Genomic DNA, 22,509 nt, shown 5'->3' on the forward strand with positions numbered 1-22,509 from the left:
TATATATATGAACACACACACATATGTTTCATATATATTTATATATATTTAAATATCTTCAACCCTATGGCAGAATTTTGTCGGGCTTTCTGCGACAAAACTCTCTGGCACTAATATCTTTCTGCAAGATACTTTTAATAATAACAAGCATCTAAGTTACTAATTTAAAATAACAATAGCTCTGTGTTTACAAAAAAAACTATAATATATATATTTTTTAATTGAACATGTAATAATTTCTTTTTAATATTATGGGTGATATATTTTGCAGGGAATGCACACATTATTTCCTTTTTCGCATTTTGTGAATCATCACAATAAAAAAACAATTAAAAATGAAAACCACACGCGTCGGACTCCTCAAACGTGTGTTTCGAGATCAGGTCGTAATAAATAATATCGTATAGAAAAATATCAGATTTAAAAACTATGGGGAAATCAATACAAATAACTGTCAAAAATTAGATAGAATTATTGCCTTAAAAAATAAATACTTAAATGCAGGATTCTGATTTTTCGTATTGTTTAAAATATATCAGGATATTTAAAAACCACACAAAAATCGATATCAACGACGGTAAAAAATACGATCGAAACGTTACCTCGATTTACAATACTATCGGGGGGAATCGAATGCGTCAAAAAGTTATTATCTAAATGCAGGATTCAAATATTAAGTGTACATTTCTGTTGAAAAGAAAAGTTAAATTTTTTGCTTTTCGAAAGAAAAGTCTTTCTGTGAGAATTCTGTTGCCGTGTCTCTGCGATTCAGCCACGTGGTGTGCTAAAAGGATCTTCAATAAAATAATTTTCAAGAAGTTTTTGATAAATGTAAGGAGTGCTTGTAACATCAGAGTTTTATATTTTTAACCTTATTCTTTCATTGAAACCAGTTGGCATTAAAGTAAGGCCTTAAAATAACCAAGTTGTACTGCATTTATAATTGGGGGAAAATTCTTGAAAAGTTCTTAGTTAGGAGAAAGAAATCTTGTTATTTAATATTAAAAAGAAATGCATTTTTTTGTCACAGGACGGTGAGAATAAACTTCATATAAAAAAAGCTTCGTCTGTTGAAACTGCAAAATACTCCTCAGAAGATAACAGGAAGTCTGAAAAGAGAAATCTGGAAAAGGTATTCTATTTAAGTAATAATGTTTAATTTTTATTAGTTATAGCAACTGTGTTATTGGATGCTTTCAACAGTTGTTACAGAGATTATTCTTTATGAGTGCTGAATTTAATTACTTTGTGAAAAATAATTCCATTTAATTATATATTTCAGTATTTTTCTAAATTTATGTTATTTAATTTAACAATATTTTTTTTACTCAAATAAAATTTATATTTATTCACAATAATATATCGTATCCAATAATTATCTTTATGTATAATCAATATATTGTTTTATTGGTATGTTAAGATATTGATCGTGATATTTTTGTATTTGCTACTTTTCGTTATCGATAAAGAGCACGATATTTTTGTATTTGATTTTTATTGTTACCATTAAAGATCCCATTATGATCATATTTCGTGTGCCTTTATGTACTGCAGGTAGTCGACGGCCACGCCTCTCTAGACAGGGGGGCTCGAACAAATTAATTCAAAATATTTAAATTAAGACATATTTTATACTTCTGCATCATTTTTCTCAAGTGTGTTTCTAAGAAACTTATATCACTGATTTTGATACCATTGTTTGCAGATTCATTATAATGTAAATCTAAATTGTATGGTACCACACTGTATGGTACCATACACCAATCTACACCGTATACCAATCTAACTGTATGGTACCACACATTGTAAGCTTAAAAATTACTTCTGTTATTAAGAAAAATTATTGTTGCAGTTACTGCTCTTTTAGAAACGTTTTACGCAAAAATTATTCGATAATAAACTTTGAAATTTCACGTACATTTAACAAAATGCGTAAAGAATATTTTTATACAAATTTTTATGCAAATCGTTTGCATCAATTGTCTTTTGAATCATCTAAATGTTAAATTAAATTTTCTCTTCTGTGCAACTTAATAGTTCAAATTTGCAAATAAAGTTATATAAGTGCATTGTTTTCAAAAACTTATTCTATCTAAAGATATTTGGCTCTGTTTTGTTCAAACTTCAAAATGGTTATGCCCATTTCGTTTAAAAAGTTTATGTTCGTTTCGTTATAAATTATTGTTACATAGTATAATTTTATAGACAAAAAAAGACTATTTTAATCGTGGGACTGGATGCTAATATATATGCTAATAAATAACAAGAAACTTTTGAAATTTCTCTCTATGATCTTTTACAGGGAACATCTATGTTTGGCAAAATGCTAATTTCTCCATTTGCGAAAAAGAGAGAGTCCATCTGCTCGAAATATAAAATTCAAACAATATAGCATAAATTTTTAAAAAATTTTTCATTTACAAATTTAAATTTGTGCCCAAGAAACGAATATTAACTAACTTACATTTTAAAAAATGGCTGCTGTTTGTCTGCCTGCGTCTTCTTTCCTCTGCAGAACTGAAAGCTGACTTTCCATCAAGATTTCTGCTGAAGCTCTTCACATGTTAGCATATGCCCTCAATGAATAACCTTTCACTCAGCTAATTAATTATTGTTTATCGCATATCAATGTGAAACATTCTTTCCTCTACGATTTAAATTTACTTTTACTGTTATAGTTATGAGTTATAAGTTACAAAAAATAAACACAAAAAGTTAAGGCAGTGGAGGTCCAAATTTAAAAAAATATAACTTTTTTTTTATTTCTCTGGAATTATTTAACCGAATTTGCTCTATTTTTTTTTTACCATTTAAAATTAAGTCTTTGAAACGATGTAAAAATTATGCACCTTACAATTCTAAATTTTTCAAAAATTCTAAAGAGCTTGCGATTTTTTTTGTGCAAGGTTAAATGTGTGATTAAATGTAATTTTTTATAAAATATTTTCTTTTTTTAAATGTTTTTACCCTGAAGTTTTTATTTACAGCTGTAAATTTAATTGATTTTTTAATTTTCTAAATTAGTCTAGCGTTTAACTTTGATAATTTTTTGGCTTTTGATAGTAAATTTGATTTTTACATGGGTGTTCATAAATTTTAACTTTTGCGGTTTGCTTAGAATTTTATCAGTCTTGCTAGACTGGTTTACTTATGTGTTAAGTTTCTCTTAATGCATTTTTTTAAAAGTTTTACACTAACTTTTTCTCCCCCATTTACTCGTAATGTTCTCTATCTATTACGATAGCCTGATATAAATTTAAAGTTTTTCATTTGTACAAATAGTTCATCTAAAACTTTTTTCCGTAAATAATATTATCAGTCTATTACGATAGAGTGGTCTTAAGTTGTGTTTTCTCTCAAATTCCTTGCGTTAATGGAAACATTTATTTTTGAAAATGCATACTTTAACTTTTTTTTAGTTTAATTCGCACATAATCTCATTTTACTACAGGTAGCCTGAATGTTTTTTAGCGCATTTTTGACTTTCTCTCGAGGCACTAGTGTGACATAACCTGCTTTGCTAAAAAGGTTTTTTTCTTTATTCGTCGATGACAATTCCATTCAGACGTTCTCTAAATTTTAGACAATTGTGTGTTGTCTAAACCAAGTTGTGCCTTCTCTTCCCTTTTCCAACTTATTTCTCATTTTATTAATTTTCATTTTAAAATATATCAACTTTCAACACTAGTTATTGCACTCTTTGGCAGCAAAAGCTGACATACTTATTCCATTGCAAACCCTTTTAGCTGGAGTGCAGGGTTTTGCTTTTAGAAACATTTCTGTTGCGCTAAAGAATTTATTGATGCATCGTGTCTTCGAAACCGAAAATGTGTTTTAATGCTTCATTGGAATTAGGTGGCCAAATAGCCTGTTTTAATACATTTTAATAAATTGACCAATAAGTTATTTATTGCTTTTTTTTGTCCTTTTCACTTGATATAATACAATAGTCTTAATAGGGGCCAGGATAGCCTAGTTGGTAGGGAACTGGGCCCATGTCCGAGAGGTCGTGGGTTCGATCTCCCCTAGCGAAAGACTCCCTGTAGTAAATGGTGACTGATGCACATTAAATCTATCGAGTCGTAAAGTCCTCCATGTTCTTATAACAAATCAATACCTCTGGAGGTAGTGATCCAGGAGTTTCCTTGTCTTCTGGATTGGTTCAAAATGACAAGGCTAGAAAGTTGGACACAGTCCCTGTTTTGGACCCAAAACTGGCTTGACTGTTCAACGCCAGAGATAAAATAAAATTTTTTTAATGCAATTTTATTGCGAAACATAATTTGTATTTTTATTTGCAACAATTTGTAAATTCTATGTTGCAAATTCTAGTCATTTTCCAATCACTTTATAATAGTTATTATAGATATTTATAGGTTTTATTTTTTTGCTGCAATCTTCATGATTTTTCAAATTTCAATATATTTCATAGGCTTTCTCAAATTTTGAATTTGAGTAATATTGAAAAGCTAGATTTCTGAATGTTCCGGCGTAAATTCGAGTGGTTTTCCAACCTTTTTTTTCCCTTCAGTTATTAGTTATACCCCCCCCCATTTTCACATCAGTTGAGGTGCTTAAAATACGATTTGCAAATATCGAATGGGCATTATCAGTTTTTTTACAAGTGTTTGCACTTTATAAAAAATTTCACTTTACATTTAATTAGCTGCTAATAATTAGTCCTGAAAAATTGTTGGCTTTTGATATTTGGTTGATTTATACTGGCTAATAATCCTTAGTGTGGCATCTGAAGGACTCAAATGAAACGGTGGTCTGATACAACTTGACCTAAATGTCCTAATTTTAAGAATTGAAAATAATTCTTTTCATTTTTCAGGAATTTATTTGTTTTTCATTAGGTATTATATTAAAAATTAAATGAGTGAATAACTTTTAATCTGACAAAAGGTTTTCCTGTTAAAATTGAATTCATATTTATATTAAAAAATGAACTTAAAGTTCAGTTTCTTATCCGTGCCATAATCCTCTATGTAATTTATTTTTTATAAAATTAGTGTTTTAGTGTACAGAACTTGAAATGTACTCAGATCAATAATTAATATATATTGTAATAAATATGTATTGATGTGGTGGTATTTGTCAGACAATTTTTATGGAATTGCATTTTAATTTTTATAGTAGTGCATTAGATATAGTAAAATGAGTATTGAAAGTTTAAATTTTCAAAACAGAAATATTCCTTTTGAAAACGAATTAATATTGTGCCCTTATAATTGTTTTTTAAATGAAAATACGCGTTAATGCTGTTAGTTACTTATAATAGTAATAATATACTTTTTTCACTAAAATGTTTTGTTTTTTATATAATTTGGAAGCAAAATTATTATAGTGGCCAATGAGTAGAACAATGTGCCCGCCAAGTACAGTTTCCAGTCTTGCCCTTGAATATAGAATGTCATTATACAACTATTTAGTTTATATAACCGATAATATAACTATGAATTGTTATCTACCTAAATATTGATTTGAAATCTTTAATGCCATGATTTAGGCAGATTTTTAGCTTAAGTAAAACTGCCTGACTTGAATTTGCGAAATTTTTATTTTCAATATTTGCTTAGGGGTCTGTCTAGGTTTTTCTGAGAGGCACCTATTTTGTGAAAATTTAGACATAGTTTGTGAAAATTAAAATTAAAAATCAACACAAAAATATGGATTTATGGTTTCTTATGAGACAGGAAAATAAAATTTTAAGAAAATGTATTTTGTGAAGCAACCGTTGAATTTGTTAAGGTATCGCTAAAAGGCAGTAAAATAGGCCCTGTTGCTGTAATAGGTGATTATAAAATCTTTTTTCTAAATGGAACTTTGTACATTATTGTAGTGTATAAATAATATCCTTTTATATTGACAGATTACGTTGGCTGTGATATGAATGCCTGATATCAATTCAGTCACACATTGGTGTATTTAACACAAGCTGAATGACAAAACTGCATTCCATATAAAAGAACCTGGCAGTTGGCAACGAATCTGGCATTTCCAACTACAAATCAAAGTGGTCATCTCCTGAATCCTGATGAGTTAAGGAGTTTCCCCGAAGATGGCAAATTTAGAAACAGAATTTAAATTAAAAATTTAGTTAAAGAATCAATTAAGCCCTTTACAAAAGCTTTTAAATGAAAAAATAGGAACAAAAAATTCTCTGTATAGCTTGAGAAATTTGATGAAACTGCTGAAGGATTCTTTTCTAGATCAAGTCAAGCTTGATGTTCAAAATGTCAATGCAACTAAACATGTGGAAGTGCTGATAGCCAGTTTAAAAGCTAAACTAAATAATTTGTTAAAACTCAACAGATAAAAGCTTTAAAGAGCTCAAAACGATGTTAAAAAATCATTTTAAACCTAAAGACTTAATAATTCCGAGCGATTATTTGTTTCTTAATCATAAACAATATGAGGGGTAAACGATAAATAATTTTTACTTTACGCACTTTTAACTATTCTCTGTGAATATTCAGAGAATATGTTTAACACTCAGCAGTGTTTTTGTGTCAGGTTTGAGGGATTGATCAATACTTGATTGATTATTTGAGGAAGATGACATTGATTTAGAAATAACCCTGAAAATAGCTTCCGCTAAAGAGAAGGCACAGAAAAGTGCAGTTGAAATCATGAAGGAAAACCACTGACGTCAGATCTCCGAAGGCGCGACAAAGCGAAGCTTTCTAAAACTCATAAAATATCATCAAGTGAACCATCAATTAAGTGTTCCAATCTGATATTGAAAGCCCTGATGTACTTTGTTCAAATCAAAACAGATAAACAGCATTTCTGTTTGAATCATAATAAATTTAATTGTAAGAAAATCAAACACATTGAAAAGGCATGTTATGCTAAGTAAAATCAGTCTAGACCAGTAAGTCAAAAATGATATTGAAGATAATTTCTGTGAAAATAATGTTAATGAAATAAGTAAGTACGAATTAAAATCAGATAATGTTTTCCTAAATGAAGAGCAACCTGGATACAATAACGGGTGAAATCGAAAGCAAACCAGTTCAAATGGAAGTTTATGCAAGCAGAAGATTTTTAGTTCAAGAAAGTTAGTTTCAAGAAATTTCAAAAAAGAAATTCATCTAACAAATCATCTAACACACATCTAGTTTTTTGGACTTGGTGATGCAATCATTTTGCTAAGATATAGTAGCAGTAAAAGTAGCATATTGAAACCAAAAATGAAACTTTTTATTTGTACTTAGTTAAGGAAGTTTTAGATACCATTTCAGGATGTCATTGTGGAATTGATTATAAAATCCTTTTGAATCGAAATCCTGATTGAAATTCCATTTTAATGTTTAAAATTTTAAATAATTTAAATTTGAAGCCTTGGTAGAAGAGATATTGTAAGGAAATTTTTGATAGTAAATTAGGTGAAATAATGTAGAACCAAAATTGAAGCCTAATGTGATACCAGTCATGCTAGGCTGGTACCTTTTTGCATTAAAAGATTGAGCAGAAAATGAAAGACTTGAAAACCATGGTATCATTGAAAAACATTGCAATAGAACTCACCTGTTGCTCACTAAAATGAATAAAGCAAAAAGATCTATCAGATTATATTTGCAGACTACTCAGTTACACTCTATCCAAATTTAATAGTAGCGCAACACCAAGATTTAAGCAAATATTTTCATCCTTAAATGGGGATAAGCAATTTTCTAAAATTGAATTTTGAAATGTTTGTTTACAAATGATGATTTATCCAGATAGCCAAAAACTGCTAACAATAAATACAGGCCGGGATAGCCTGGTTGGTAGGGCACTGGACACGTGTCCAACAGTTCGTGGGTTCGATCCCCGCCGGCCGAAGACTCCCAGTGTATTAAATGGTGACTGTTGCACGTTTAATCTGTCTCGTCGCTAAGTCCTCCATGTTCCCATTACAAATTAATATCTCTGGGGGTACTGATCCAGGAATTTCCTTGTCTTCTGGATTAGGTTCAAAATGACAAAGCTGCGGAGTAGAACACAAGTAGTCGTAAACCCATAATTGGGTCGGATGTTCGACAACGGATAAAATAACAATAACAATAAATACACGTAAGATAAGGCATTTTTATGTAAGTATCAAAACTCTGTTTTATGCCTGGCAACATTAAATTAATTGAATAAATGTATATTTTTGCACTATAAAACCAGGGTTGCCGCTCCACTGGGAAAATCTGCAAAATAGAGGGAATTTTGAGTTTTTCCTTACAAACTGGGAAAATACAATGAATTTTATTTCTTTTTTTCGAGTTTTAAAAGTGGTGACCAAAAAATAGTATATCTAGACTTATATAGAGAGCTCAGTGATTGTCCATTTAATGCTATATATATTGTGTATAATATGTACAGGGAAAACACCTGAAAAATGTGTAATCATTATTTGTATAAAAATTCCTGTTGTAATATTATAAAATGAATCTTTGCAGTTGAAACAAGATAGCATGGAGAGTGAAGCAAAAATTCCAAAGTTAGAACCTCCTCAGGTTTATTCCTATTATCCTTCGAGTCCTCCTGACTTACCAAAGCTTGACCAGTATGTCACTAAAAAGGAAGAAGAGACAGAGAGCAGCGATGATAATGCTGATGCGGATGATTTTGCAATGGAGATGGGTTTGGCTTGTGTTATTTGCAAGTATGTTTCATTCCTATTAACAAGGCAATTATTGGTTGAAAAATTTTAATGGTAAAGAAGAAATTTTACTAAAAAGCAAACTTTTATGTATGGTGCGTAGCATTGTAAAAAAGTACTTAAAGGTGCTTATTTTCATTATTTAAAAGCCCTTAAAGGTGCTTTTTTCATTAGGTGTTTTTAAAAATGCTTAGTTTTCCCTTTTCAAAAATGAGATTTTTTTGTTACTAAGAAGCAGACTTTTATGTATGGTGCGTAGCATTGTAAAAAAAGTACTTAAAGGTGCTTTTTTCATTAGGTGTTTTTAAAAATGCTTAGTTTTTCCTTTTCAAAAATGAGGTTTTTTTGTTACCATGTCGATTTTCGCCAAGTATTATGCAAAAGCGTGCTTTTCACGCAGTTCTATTCAACATTTTCGCAATTCATTTCGGCATATCGTCGGTCCATAGCGTAATCTTTTAACATGCTTGATTAAATACTTGGGAGTCCGAATGTGCGTCTACTGAGCTGAGTTCGGTGAGATTATTGCCTTCTCGTGTGCAACTCTGCTGACTTCATTTTCCACCCTCTGATATTGAACCGAAAAATCTCTCGATCATTCTTTCCTTCCTTCCTTCCTTCCTCAATGGCACGACAGTCCCGGGTGGGCCCTGGCCTTCTCAATCAACTTCCTCCAGGCCTGTCTCTGCCTGGCAGTTGTCTTCCAGTTTGAGACTTTTAAGACTGAAAAGTCTCTTTCCACGCAGTCGGCCCATCTCAGCTTTGGTCGACCTCTGGGCCTTGATCCGATGGGCTGAGCCGAAAAGATTATGTTTGTCGGACATTCTTTAATGGTTTGTCGGACATTCTTTAATTCGATCATTCTTTAATGGCTAATATAATCAAGAAAAGAATTCTTTGTCAGAAACTAGTTATTTTCTCATGATCATCTGAAGTCTTTGAAAATTATTTTGCATTTTGTTAATGTGCTTAAAAATATTTTTTGAGTGCTTAAAAAGTACTTAAAAGGTGCTTATTTTTTGTTGAAAGATGTGGCTACGCACCCTGTTATAGATTATGTAAAGAAATATGATAATTATCAGGCATGAGATTCTTCTAACTTTTCAAGGGAGTTTCTAACTTTAGAAAAGGAAAATTTTGGATTGTCAAATGTCTTCTTTATACATTTTTTCGTTTGTTACTTTATTCTTTTTTATCTTTATTTTTACCTAAAGTTTAACAGTTCGTTGGACTGTCAATGTACACACATATTAAAAATAAGAATAAAACTTCAAATAAATATGTTAATAAATGACTTGTTTTCTTTTCAAAATAGTTTCACACCCTTTTTTTTTAATATTTAATTTTCATAATTTGAATAGCGAGGTATTTTCAGAAATTTTGCCCTTTTCTCACTTGAATAATGAGTTTCTAATTTGATTTCGGTCTTTACTTTCTCGTTATTTTCTCTTTTGTCAATAGCTGTCTCAATAATAAGTTGTGTACTCACCTGATACTAATGTACTCACTTAGAATATTAATTATTTGGAGAATGTGTAATGATCTAAATGTTTTTTCGTTAATATATATAATAAACTTAATGGAGAATGAAAATTTCTTTTATCATATCATAGAATCAGTTGTATTCTCAGGTCTGGAGCGGCATCTAATCTAATTCTTAATTTGATTTTAGTGCATGTATAAACTGAAAATAAATTAGCTGAACTATGATTTCCATGAAATTAAAAACGAAAAAGGACGCAAATAAATGTAGAAAATGTTAATCGGAGAAACATACTTCTTCCATTGTTGAGTCCGGTTATTTTTATTCCATGCCAAATAGTGCAATTTTTCAGAAATACGTATCCTATTTATAATTAATTTATTTTATTGTTATTAGAAGAAAACATTGCTTTAAATTTTCAATCATCATAAGAATTTTAATTGAATGTAATTTCGCAAAAATAATGAATAAATAATGGATTATTGGAATTATAAATTATGGAATTAAATAAATAATGGGATACTAATTCGATACAGATTTAGTTGCAAATTTTAAAAACCATAACTGGTTAAATAAAAATCCCTAACTCTCGGAACCCCCGCGACACTTCCACTGAACCCTAGGGTTCACCATTTGGGAACCATTACCCCAAATGAATGCAGCATCACATTCTTTTTTAAACTTGTAAGATCTGCAAAACTTAAATATTGTTTTGTATTCTTTTTGATGTTCTTTCTTTTTCTAAAACTTTTTCAAAAATAAATGAATAAATGTCTGCTCTGCTGGATACATTAATGCTTTACAACTGAGTTCAATAATGATTACAGTTAGAGATTTTCAAATTAATAGCAAAAGTTTCTTTGGAATTATTTTTTGGTTCAAAACTACAATGAGAGGGGCAATTTTGAAATTTTGTTAGCAGCTTATACGTGCGTTTATTAGGATTTAATGACTTTATTTATTCAACTGGTTTTAATTAATTCATTCTAAATGTTTAAACTGTTTCTAAATATTCATATATATATATATATATATATATTCTTTCGATTGTCATTGTTTCAAATATTCATTTTTATTTACAGTCAAATTGAGGTAACTCAAGGGAATCAGTTAATAGAATGCCAGGAATGTCACAGTCTTTATCATCAGGTTGTAATATTTTCATTTTAAATGTATTGTGAATTGTTACTCAACTATAAAAATAAGCAATGTAAATGCTCAACTTTTATATCGGTTTTGGGTTAAGTCAGGCAGATGAAGATGCAAAAAAAAAAAAAAAAACAAATAAAGCAAGGAAAAATTTTTTTTTAAGGAGAAGAATAAAAATTATTTTTAAAGAGATTATTTTTAAACATTAAAAAAAAAATAATAAATTTAGAAGTCAAAATCAAACAGTAAAGAAAATTTATAATCTCCTTGTTAGTTCACACGACTATATTCGCCAAAAAGAGTGCTTTCTAATACTGTCTTAATATATCCGAAACTAAATGTATTTAAACAATAGTATTGTATTGATATATTTTTACTAACTGTTGTATTGATTTATTTTGCTTTGGTATTTTTTAAAATCTTTTTAAAAAGTCTTTTTATTTATTCTTTTTCTCTTTAAATATATTTTTAACTTATTTTATGAGTTCTATGTGCTTGCTGCCTATGTGAAGTAAATAAATCTTTTATTATTTTTCTTTATTTTCTTCGTTAATCTCTCTTTATGTATATATATATTCTAATTTTACTTTAAATATATGATAAAACATTTTCACAAAAAAAAAAATTGCTGAAAGTTCATGCTGATGTGTGTAATTAAATAAAATATAAAAAATTATGTGTCATAATATGAAATATAATAAAATATTAAATATTTCTTTTAAAAAAGAAAATATTCCATTATTTTACAGAATGTAGTTTTTACATAAACAGCAATAAAATTCTAAGAAAATAGTGTAAAAATTCTGACAGATTTAAAGAAAACACATTGAAAATATGGGATTAATTTTCTGAGTAATAATTTTCAAAATTACAAAAGACATTTGAGCGCGAAATGAGAACTTTCTAATGTTCGGAATAAAAAGATTCTTGAGAATCATTTAAAATTCCAAAACTCCTTTTTTTACACATTTTTTATCATCAAAATTTGCACGCTTTTTGGGGTCTAATTTTCATTAACTAGTTTATTAATTGGTTCATTTCATTTCAATATTATTATTTATTTATTTTTTATTTGGTGCTGATTGATCACTTCAAAAGCTATTATTATCTTATTATATTATAAATATTTTTTCCTCTGAAGGTAGCTTAAGATAAAAAAATTTATTTTTTTATTGAGGTACTTATTTTATATAAAATTGAATTATTGTAATCAATATTTAACATTTGTGAAGATTGTCGTGTTATTTTAATTTATTTTTTGATATTTCACAACCAAAAGTTCATCTTCTGCGGAGATTTTTTAAAAATTTTTTGTCTCTGATATTTAATTATGGACACAAGGTCTTCAATGCCATCAGTTAGACACGCACTAGTCTGTGTAACAAAAACAACTGTTTAATAACTCATTAATTGATTGTTTGAGTGCTAAATGTTGATTTGGGAAACATGAACAAGACAAATAACAATGATCAATGTTATGAAAGTCAGGTTTCAGTTTAATTAATGAGAATATTGCCGCAAGTATTCTAGAATTAATATTTATTATCGGTAATATTTTTAATGAGCATAATCTTTAATTTGCATGCAAATATCTGAACAGACTCCTTTAAAACCAGTTGTTTTTGCGGTTGCTATATTTTGCAGTTTATATGTCGTGATTTTGTTAAAAATTATTTTTTAAATGAAAAATTGTTACTGTTGTTGTTTGAGAGCAAATTTTTTTTAATTTCATAATATTTGATCAAGATTTCAGTTTGAAATAATCAAGATGAGTAGTTTTTTTTTTTACTAAAATAAAATTGCAGAATGGGAAAAATGTTTTAATATGATTCAATGATGAATGGTTTTATATGATGACTTTAATATTTCAATTCTTAATTCCTAAAAATTTATGTAAAAATTTTGAATTGCGTAAAATCTTTTGCATGTTAGAATCTCTTTTGTTGAACATGGTTGAATCTTTTGCGTGTTAGAATCTTTTTTGTTGAACATGTTTGAATCTTTTGCGTGTTAGAATCTTCTTTGTTGAACATGTTTGAATCTTTTGCAATGTCAAAAATTGGTATTAGCAAGTGTACAAATTTTAAAATACTTTATTAAAATACTTTATTAAAAAGGTTATTTTTTATTAACACAATTTTAAGTTGAAATGAAAATTTAACTAATATTTCTAAATCAAATACAAATCTAAAATTTAGAATTCTTCTTTCTTAGTCTGCTAGATATTTTAAAAGAAAAATTCATTTTATATAGTACTATTTATAATTTCAAAATTTTTTTTTTAGCAATTTATAAAACAAAGTTTTATGAATGACATCTTTTTACCTAAATAAGTAAAAGGTTTAAAATTAAAAGAAATTAAGTCAGTGATAATTATTTCTCTCATAGTTCATTAATACTTAAATTACTTAATAATTTTTTTGTGCCAGCTAGGTGGCCGAGCGGTTAGCGTGCCTGACTGCGAAGCCAATGGCTGCGAGTTCGAATTCCACTCTGGGCATGGATGTTTCTCTCTATGTGTTGTCCACTATTGTGTGTGATGTGTGGATGTGACCCACCCTATGAACGGGTTTGTGGCAGTGTGGCGTGGATAATGTTGCTCGCCTCCGTGACTTTGGTTCACAGGTGCCCACTGGGTAACGCTAAATGATCAACACTTCCGGCATCTTCTGAGGTGAAGAACGAGAGTTCAAGTTCCTGCCGTTATTAAAAAATAAATAAATAAATAAATAAATTTAAAAAAAAATAATAATTTTTTTGTATTTTTAGTTGTTAGTAATGAAATATCTTTTTTTAATTTTCATGGAAAATACTGAACTGTGTTAATCAAACGACTTGTAAAAATGATTTTACGATATTCAGGAACCTTTGCTCTTTTACAATTTGTCTAAATGATATGAATGACTTTGATATCATTTAGACTGATACACATGGCAGAATGACTTTATGTTTGTAATTGTAAACATAAAAAAGCTTCATTAAAGCTTAGAAACATGGAAACAGCTCTCCTGAAAAACTGTTATAAAAACAATTAGTAACACATGCTTGTTCTATTTCAGAACAGTTTCTACATCTCAACACACATAATAACTATTTTGTTAACACAATTTTCGGGTTAACAACTACTTATGTTCAATTTTGATTGCCTTGTCATTTTGAACCCATTCCAGAAGACAAGGGAACTCTTGGATCAAATATTCAGAGAAATTAACTTTCACGGGGGACTTCTTGATGGAACTAACCCTCATTTGCATTGCATCAGTGTTTCCCAAAGTGTGGTACGCGTACCTCCAGGGTTACAGGAACAGTTTAGGGAGGGTACGCGTTCTTATGCTAAATAACTTGCAACAAACAAAAATTTCAAAATTTATTATGTTAAACCAAAGCTAGCCATGAAAATGTACGATTACGTATTTTTCTATTGGCTATTTTTTGCAGAGTTAACAGTTAGTAATGAGTGGTGTCAAAAGCCAGTTGTGATTTTTAACTTTTGTGCAATTTTTTTATAGTAAAAAGTACATTAATTTTTTTATTAGCGGTACACAGCTTTGCAAAAAATTTAATAAGGGTACACAAAAGTCATAGGTTAGGGAAACACTGCATTGCATGAATAGGAGAACCACGAAAACTTCCCATGGTTAGCCTCACAGCAAGGAGACTTTATCCTATAATCCGTCTACTATCGAGGATATTTTACGTCAGTGCAGGCTGGGTGCAGTATCGACCGGCCATCACCTCATGGGAAGGCGAATACTCCATCTCTGTCATTCAGCACATAGTGTCAGACAAGGCAAGCCCCTTAAAACAACTTCACACTTCGTTTATAAAGCATTGGGCGAAGATGCTTGCTTACATCAAAATACAAAGTTTAAAATATTTGCTTGGGATACATTGTGCTATGTAGATTAAAAAACAGCAAAAATAATAATAACAACAGAAAGGGACATACTATAGTTTTGGTTCTATAAACAGTATCTAAGCAACAAATGATAGTAGCGAAGTAAAAATCAAGTTGTAAAGGCTGCTAGTCTGTGCCTACACTAACTTTAACTAGTTTACTCTCACTTTTGTTAAACATGTTCTTTATTCTTAAAGGAATGTCACAGGCCCCCTGCCACGGATTACGACTACAATGATCCACGGAGAGTGTGGTACTGCGCTAAGTGTGTTAAAAACATGAAGAAAATGGTACAAACATTTCTTTTTTAATTTATCTTAAAAGAGCACTCTATTCTTCTTCTATGACTCATTATGATATTTTGTTCATAGGCCACCAAAACTCAAAAAACTGCAAAATCAGGCATTTCAGTACCTTCTAAAGAGCCTGTATCACAAACAAAGTGCAGCAAGTCTGAGAGTTCACCCCCTTCTTTAATATTGCCATTCAAGAGAACTGAATTAAAAGTGAGTTTTTTTTTGTTTCACTGACAGTGAAATATTTTTTAAAAAAGGAAATGGAGAAAGGCTTGTAACTGTCTTGGCTTTCTTGAGTAAAAATATTTTGTTCTGATGTTAGCTTTTTGTCCTGATATTCCTAATATTTATTTGTCAAATGAACATGTTATTTTCAACAAATACAAATAGAATTGCAGTCTTATAATAATCAATTTGATGAATAAAATTATCTTTTAATTTTAATTAACAATGCTGTTAAAAAATCAGAAAATTAGATAGTTCCAAACTTGGGAATTGTCCACTATTTATATGCATGATTTCGACTAGAGCCCTGTGGTAGAATTTTTTCTGCTACTAACCTCCCTCACGCACGTAACTTTCTGTGAGATATTTTTAATAGTTGTAAATATATGTTACTAATTTTTAATAGCAGAAGCATGTGCTTATAAAAAAAAACTCCATGTATAGAATAAAACTGTATATAGTATTTTTTTAATTGTGAGTGTCATAATTGTAAAATAATATATAATTCTAATATTATTGGCGATGTTTTCATTTCAAAGGGAAAATAAAAGCAGTGTTTTTTTTTTGTTTGTTCTCATTTTGCATGTAATTTAAATAAAATATAAAAATCGTGAAATTCGTGGCAGTAACCGCAATAATAATAAATAATTTTTTATTAACACAGTGGGGAATATTTTTCAATAACTTTATTTTTCTGCTGTTTTTAAGGGTTCTGAAGACATCTATAAAATATTAGTAATTCAAGTAAATACTTTCTGTAGAGAAATTTTCAAATCGTGCTAGTTTTTTTTAACTGCAAACGGTTATTGAAAAAGTCAATTTTTTACAACAGTTTTTGAAACAGTATAATTATTCCACTTTAGATTTGTTATATGTTTTTATAATGGGTTCAAGTTGTAAGTTCTGAAAATAAACTTAAAAAAATCAATTAGCATAAAAAAAAATTTTTTTAATTCAAATTTAATGGTGCGTTAACCTACCAGTGGCCAAATGCATGAGAAATAGGTGGAATTTGAAAACTCACTTTTTATGCAAGGTTTCATAGTTTTATTGAAGTTCTATTGTATATTCAGAAATTTATTAGTTTTATTATGAAGTTTTATTGTTATCAGAGATTTATTTTGCTGAGGCTAACAGTGATCAACAGAATATGCCATTCGGAACAAGTTTTGTTCTGAAGATACTTAGAGTTGTTTCAAGATCTGAGTTGCACAAAATTTATTTTGAAAACTTTTTCTCTTCCTATAGTTTATTTGAAATTTTGAAAAAAAAAACGGTTTCTTTGCATCTCACACAGCTCGCGAAAATCACACAGGTGGTTGTATATTGAATGACTCCAAAGAAGAAAAAACATTATGATTCCTACGATTTTGCATCTAACAAGGAGGCATGGGCAATAAAGTGGAATGACAATGCTGTGATAACAATTGTTACTAATAACGGTACCATTTTGCCTCTTGTAAATGCCAAACAATACAGTCGCAAAGAAAGAAAAGTTGTCATTTCACAACTCATTTCGGATTACGATTAGCATATGGGAGGTGTTGACTTCCATGGCAATGCCTTAGCTAATTATTGCATTAAGATTCAAGGTAAGAAAAGGTGGCCATTATTTACAAACTTCATTGATAGGGTTATAGTAAATTCTTGGAATCTGCATAGAATTTCATCTAGCTCAGAAATATCGCTTATAGACTTAAGGTCATACATAGTTATTGCCTGAATCAAAGAACAATCCATTTGATTAAAGTACATTACCCATCCTAACTAAGGTCGCCCATCATTCCTCAGCGCTGCCAAAAGGACTGACAGAATCGAAATACAATACGTGTTAGTGAGCTTGAAAAAAAAACGCAGATGATGTACTGTGTGCAAAAACCTCACGATTTTTTTATGCATCAAATGCAAAGTCCATTTGCATCCAAAATGTTTAGAATCTTTCCATTAAAAATTTAACTGTTGAACTAAACGAATTGTTCATTGATCTGGCTGATGGTGTGTATACCCACAATTTTATTTTTTAAATAAATTATTTTTTTATGCATGAAAGTTATTTTTTTGTCTTAATGAATATAATTTGACTGAAAATAATATCGTATTTTATAAAATTTCTATCCTTGGTCTAAAAAGGAAGAAAAGACTTTTGAATTAACTTTTGTAGACAAGCTGATTTTCTTTTCTTTACAGACGCAAGCAAATAGCCAAGCGAATAACCAAGTGACTGCTGCCAATAAGCCCATAGGTTTAGCTGGTTTAGCCGCTAATTTTGGTGGCAGAACAACTGCGTCTGTTTCTACTGCATCTGCTGCACCTCGTAGCGTGAAAATCTCGACTTCGAATACGAGTTTGAAAACTCCGTTCTCCTCCACGTCAAAGACTTCCTCTGTGTCAACAGCAATCACGACAAAGTCTTCTTTTCAGAGTTTGGCATCCACCACTTCCTCCTCTACATCTAGTCAGAAGCCGTCCACGACGACTACCGCTACGAAAGGCCTCGGACTTTTGAGTGCAGTCGTGGCGTCCGTTCGATCTGCGCCGCCCGTGGCGGCTGCTGCGCCTGGCAATGGAAATAGTGCTCATAAGGTTGCCAGCTGCAGTCCACTCATGAGTGCTGACAAAAGATTGCAGATAATGAAGAAGAAAGCATCCAAGCAACAGGAAAGGCGTAGATTGTCCACTAAATGATATGCAATGCAGTATTGGCAAACTTTTGATCTGATTGCCCTGTTTTAATTGTTTAAAAGATACACTAATAAATAATGCAACACTGTGCAAGTAATTTACGAAATCAGAACCCAACACATTTTTCTTATGAACAATCATAACTTATTATTTATTTTTTGTTTTTGCTGTATTCGGGATTTTAGTACCCTCAAATTATGGGGGGGGGAGTGGGCTGCTGGAACAATTAAAAAGCATCTAGTCCTAATAGTTTAATCATGACGCCCCCTTACTTCTGCTAATTTTTCTTTTTGCGTTTTTAGCCTTCATTCTGAAACTAATGATCGAACTCAAAAAATTCTTCCATCCACTTATGAAACTTGTTTCTTCAATGATAAGTTCACGCAAAAAGAATTTTTTTTTTTTTAATAATTATTTATTATGAAGATTAAAAATTATTGGCAAAACTGGAATTCTAAAGTATACTTCTAGTCCTTCTTATAGGGAAATATTTAATGGAATACTGGAACAAAATCAATTCCAAAACTGGAACAAAATCAGTTAAATATTTCCTGAAAAATAAAGATAAAAAATATAACTTTTTTTAATTTCTTGGGAACTATTCAAATGATTTTATGCATATTTTGAATTTTGCCTTTAAAAATTGCATCATTTAAAATTAATATAGACATGAAACTTTCTATAGATAGAATTTTGCCAAATATAAGGAACAAAAATTATATCATTTGAACTTTTAATAGCTCTCCTGATGATTGTATTTTATAAATTGCAGTAACCTCTCTTAGTTTGGGCATCCAAATCTATTGATTAAAAATGGCTAGACTTCAATATTCAATTCCTACTTAACACTTAATTGACAGATCCTTCAAATCATTGTATTTAAGTCACTGGAACATTAGATCAAAAGTTATTTGGCCTCAGTTATTATTTGTCTCCTTTTTGACTCACTATACTCTGTGATAAATGTTTCAGGGTTGCCACCCAACAGGGAATCGTCTAAAATAACAGAAAATTTTAGAATTTTTCCTTTCAAACAGGGAAAATAAGCAGGGAAAGTGTAATCTGCGGGATATATGAAAATGATAGTTCAGCTATATCAAATTTGTTATAGCATTATTTCTTTTGTTCTGTTGAGCTGTTCCTTATATCCAGCAACTAGAACTAGCATCCTAGTATAGCACACTGTGAATGCCTCATAATAAGTGTGCAGGGAAAACACAGGGAATTTTTTTTTTTTTTACAGATGTCACCCCTTTGTTTGTTCTCCCTTGAAAAATAAGTAAATACAAAAAAGTATTTTTGGCATGATTTCTATTTGTTCCAATTATGGAATTGCAGAAAGATTTTTACGCACACTATTTTACTTCTTCGCATCTTGAGTAAGATATTTTTTTTCTTCGTATATATTTCTTCCATGGTGCGTAGCGTTTTTAAAAAGTGCTTAAAGGTGCTTATTTTCGGTTATCGTTTTTTAAAAGCCCTTAAAGGTGCTTCATGTTTTTGGAAAGTGCATAATTTTCCCTTTTCGAAAATGAGATTTTTTCTTTACCAAGTCGATTTTCACCACATATTATGCAAAAGCGTGCTTTTCACATTCTATTCAATGTTCAGTTCGCATGTACGTCTACTGAGCTGGGTTCGATACGATTCAAGCACTCTCATTTCCAACCTCTGAAATCAAACCGAAAAATATCTTGAATATAATGAAGAAAAAAGTTCTTTGTCAGAAACTAGTTATTTTATCATGATCATGTAGAGTCTTAGAAAATTATTTCGCATTTTTTTTTATATATATAGTGCTTAAAAATATTTTTTGAGTGCTTAAAAAGTACTTAAAAGGTGCGTAATTTTTGTTGAAAGATTTGGCTACGGATATAACATATGGTCTTCATATAACATATTTGTGTTTAGAAATTAGAATCACAGTACTCTTTTTCTGTGTGTTTTTTTTTATAAATCAGGTTGTTAATTTTATAGATGAATTGACTATTATTTTGATATTTGCTAAACTATGCGTCAAATTTAATTTAAGCACTTGATTTCGCACCAAGGTTGGAAATACCTTGTAAGTGTATCTACGACTACAAAATTCCAATTCATCAGTATATGAGACATGTTAGCTCGATTCTATGTGGGAGATACCTTCTCGTAGATGAAGGTTGACATTGTCGATGACAAATCTCCCCACATTGGTGACCTGGACGTGATGGGAACATACCATTGTCGATAACTACTATTTCCCACAACCTTCTGAGCTTAAACATGTTTCTTCTCAATAGTATGAAAACAAAGTACTAATTTAAAAATAGGTAAAATAAAATTCTTGAATAATTAAAAACTAATTGAGTCTTTCAATGAAAGCTATTTATATTTTCATCATGATTTTTCAATAGGTTCTGATTTATCTGATTAGTTCATCTTTAAAATATTTTTTTCTTCTTTTTTTTGTTTGTAACTTTTATATTGCATTAAATGACAAACTAAGTTTTTGTTTGAATTTAATGAAGGTATACAGCTTGCTGAAAATGTAGTTCAAAATTGAAATATAATAAAGAAATAGTTAAAATAATAGTTTTCGTTTTGTTCTTATTCAAATCCAGAACATCAAGTGTACATCTTACATAATTGTAAAAAATAATGGAAATTTTTTTATTATTAACTACGATTAAAATCTAAAAACTTAATACTGTGTATTTGTTTCATTGAATTCATGAAGCTTGATCTGAAAACAAAAACATAAATAAACATTTGTAGCACTTTTTAAAAAAAATCATTAAATGGTTTTTTTAAAATACTGCTTACATAAAAGTGATCATTATGAAATTTTGTAAAATTATATATAAATTTTTAAAAATTTTTTATAACTTGTTTTGGACCCCTATAAACATGTTATGCTGTTTAAAATGGAACTAAAAAAACTTCACATACATAAAATAAAGCATTTTTAAGATATGCAATAATTTTAATAAACTTACACCTATTTTTATCATCCCAAAAACTCAATGCAGATAAAATGAAGGATTTTTTAACTATGCATAATTTTTTTTTAAAAAAAATTAAGACGCTGACCAGTTGCAATCTGCAAATATTAAAATAATTTTCAAAACCAAGCAGCTAGATAAAATAAAAATGTAAGGGTATAACAAATAAAAAAATGAATTATTTCGTCACACTATTAAAGTCAATTAGTAAGACATCTTTCAATGCCCATCAGACATAACCAGTATAAAAGTGTTCCCGTATGTCATTCTAAACTCTTTCAATTATTACACTTCATTTAATTAATTACTAAACGGAGTGGGTGGTGGTCAAACATGTTTAGAGAAATTAGTTGAATTCCTAAGAAACATCATTTTAGCATAGAAAAAAAAATCGGTTGACTTTTTTAGTTTTCCTGGTGATAAACTATTCAAATTATGGGTGTTCGAATTATAATCAATCCCGATTTAAATCAGAAGTCGTAGTGGAGAAATCTTCAGAGGAAGGCATTGGGCTATCGGGCCAACTATGATGATGATTTATAGAAAAACAAAATGCACAATTTTCACTCGAGAATATATTTATTTTGAAAAATATAAATAATGCAACGTTTGCTCTTAGTTTTTTTAATACAATTTCTAAAAAGTGAGATGTACAAGGGGCCCGGGCAGAGCCTGACTAAGGCATGGGCATACGAGGCACTTCCCCCGGGCCCCAAATCGAATATACAGTTTATTTTAGGTTTCCTTCTTGAATGAACTTTTTTTAAACAAAATATTAGTACAGTTTTAAGAGCCGCCAGTTTTATGTTGGCTTCTTCATTAATCTATCGTATGAATAAAAAAAATCTTTTTTTCGTAAATCCATGGCTTTCTAGTTCGTAATTTAGGTAAATTTCGCAATGACGATGGACACATTTGGCCAATCAAAAGACTGTATTTTTACATATCGTGACATGGGATATGTTTACCAAAATATAGGCTTCTGATTGGCTCAATTGAGCCATCGTCATTGCAAAAAGCTGAATTCAATTCCTAATAGAATATTAATTATTTGCAGCTCGATGACAAAGTTAACCATTAGAAAACTGCATGAGGGTCATAGAATTTTCAGAAAATCAATAAAATGGACAGAACGATATTTCGCCTGACCATTG

General features: G+C 29.8%; 1 protein-coding gene across 4 annotated transcripts in view; it reads left to right on the forward strand.

Moving 5' to 3' along the window:
- LOC107437128 (integrator complex subunit 12) overlaps positions 1 to 20,945 on the forward strand; it is a 27,397-nt gene extending 6,452 nt beyond the window's left edge. For all 4 annotated transcript variants that reach the window (XM_016049029.3, XM_016049032.3, XM_016049031.3 and 1 more), the window contains exons 3-8: positions 1,031 to 1,132; positions 8,439 to 8,644; positions 11,207 to 11,273; positions 15,369 to 15,461; positions 15,543 to 15,677; positions 17,880 to 20,945. In XM_016049029.3, the coding sequence (XP_015904515.1) occupies positions 1,031 to 1,132; positions 8,439 to 8,644; positions 11,207 to 11,273; positions 15,369 to 15,461; positions 15,543 to 15,677; positions 17,880 to 18,377 (1,101 nt within the window). In that variant the 3' untranslated portion in view covers positions 18,378 to 20,945. The remainder of the gene's footprint in view (positions 1 to 1,030; positions 1,133 to 8,438; positions 8,645 to 11,206; positions 11,274 to 15,368; positions 15,462 to 15,542; positions 15,678 to 17,879) is intronic.
- Positions 20,946 to 22,509: the final 1,564 nt, after the last annotated feature.

The sequence above is a fragment of the Parasteatoda tepidariorum genome, chromosome 9 (assembly GCF_043381705.1).
Source record: "Parasteatoda tepidariorum isolate YZ-2023 chromosome 9, CAS_Ptep_4.0, whole genome shotgun sequence".
NCBI classification, from domain to species: domain Eukaryota; kingdom Metazoa; phylum Arthropoda; class Arachnida; order Araneae; family Theridiidae; genus Parasteatoda; species Parasteatoda tepidariorum.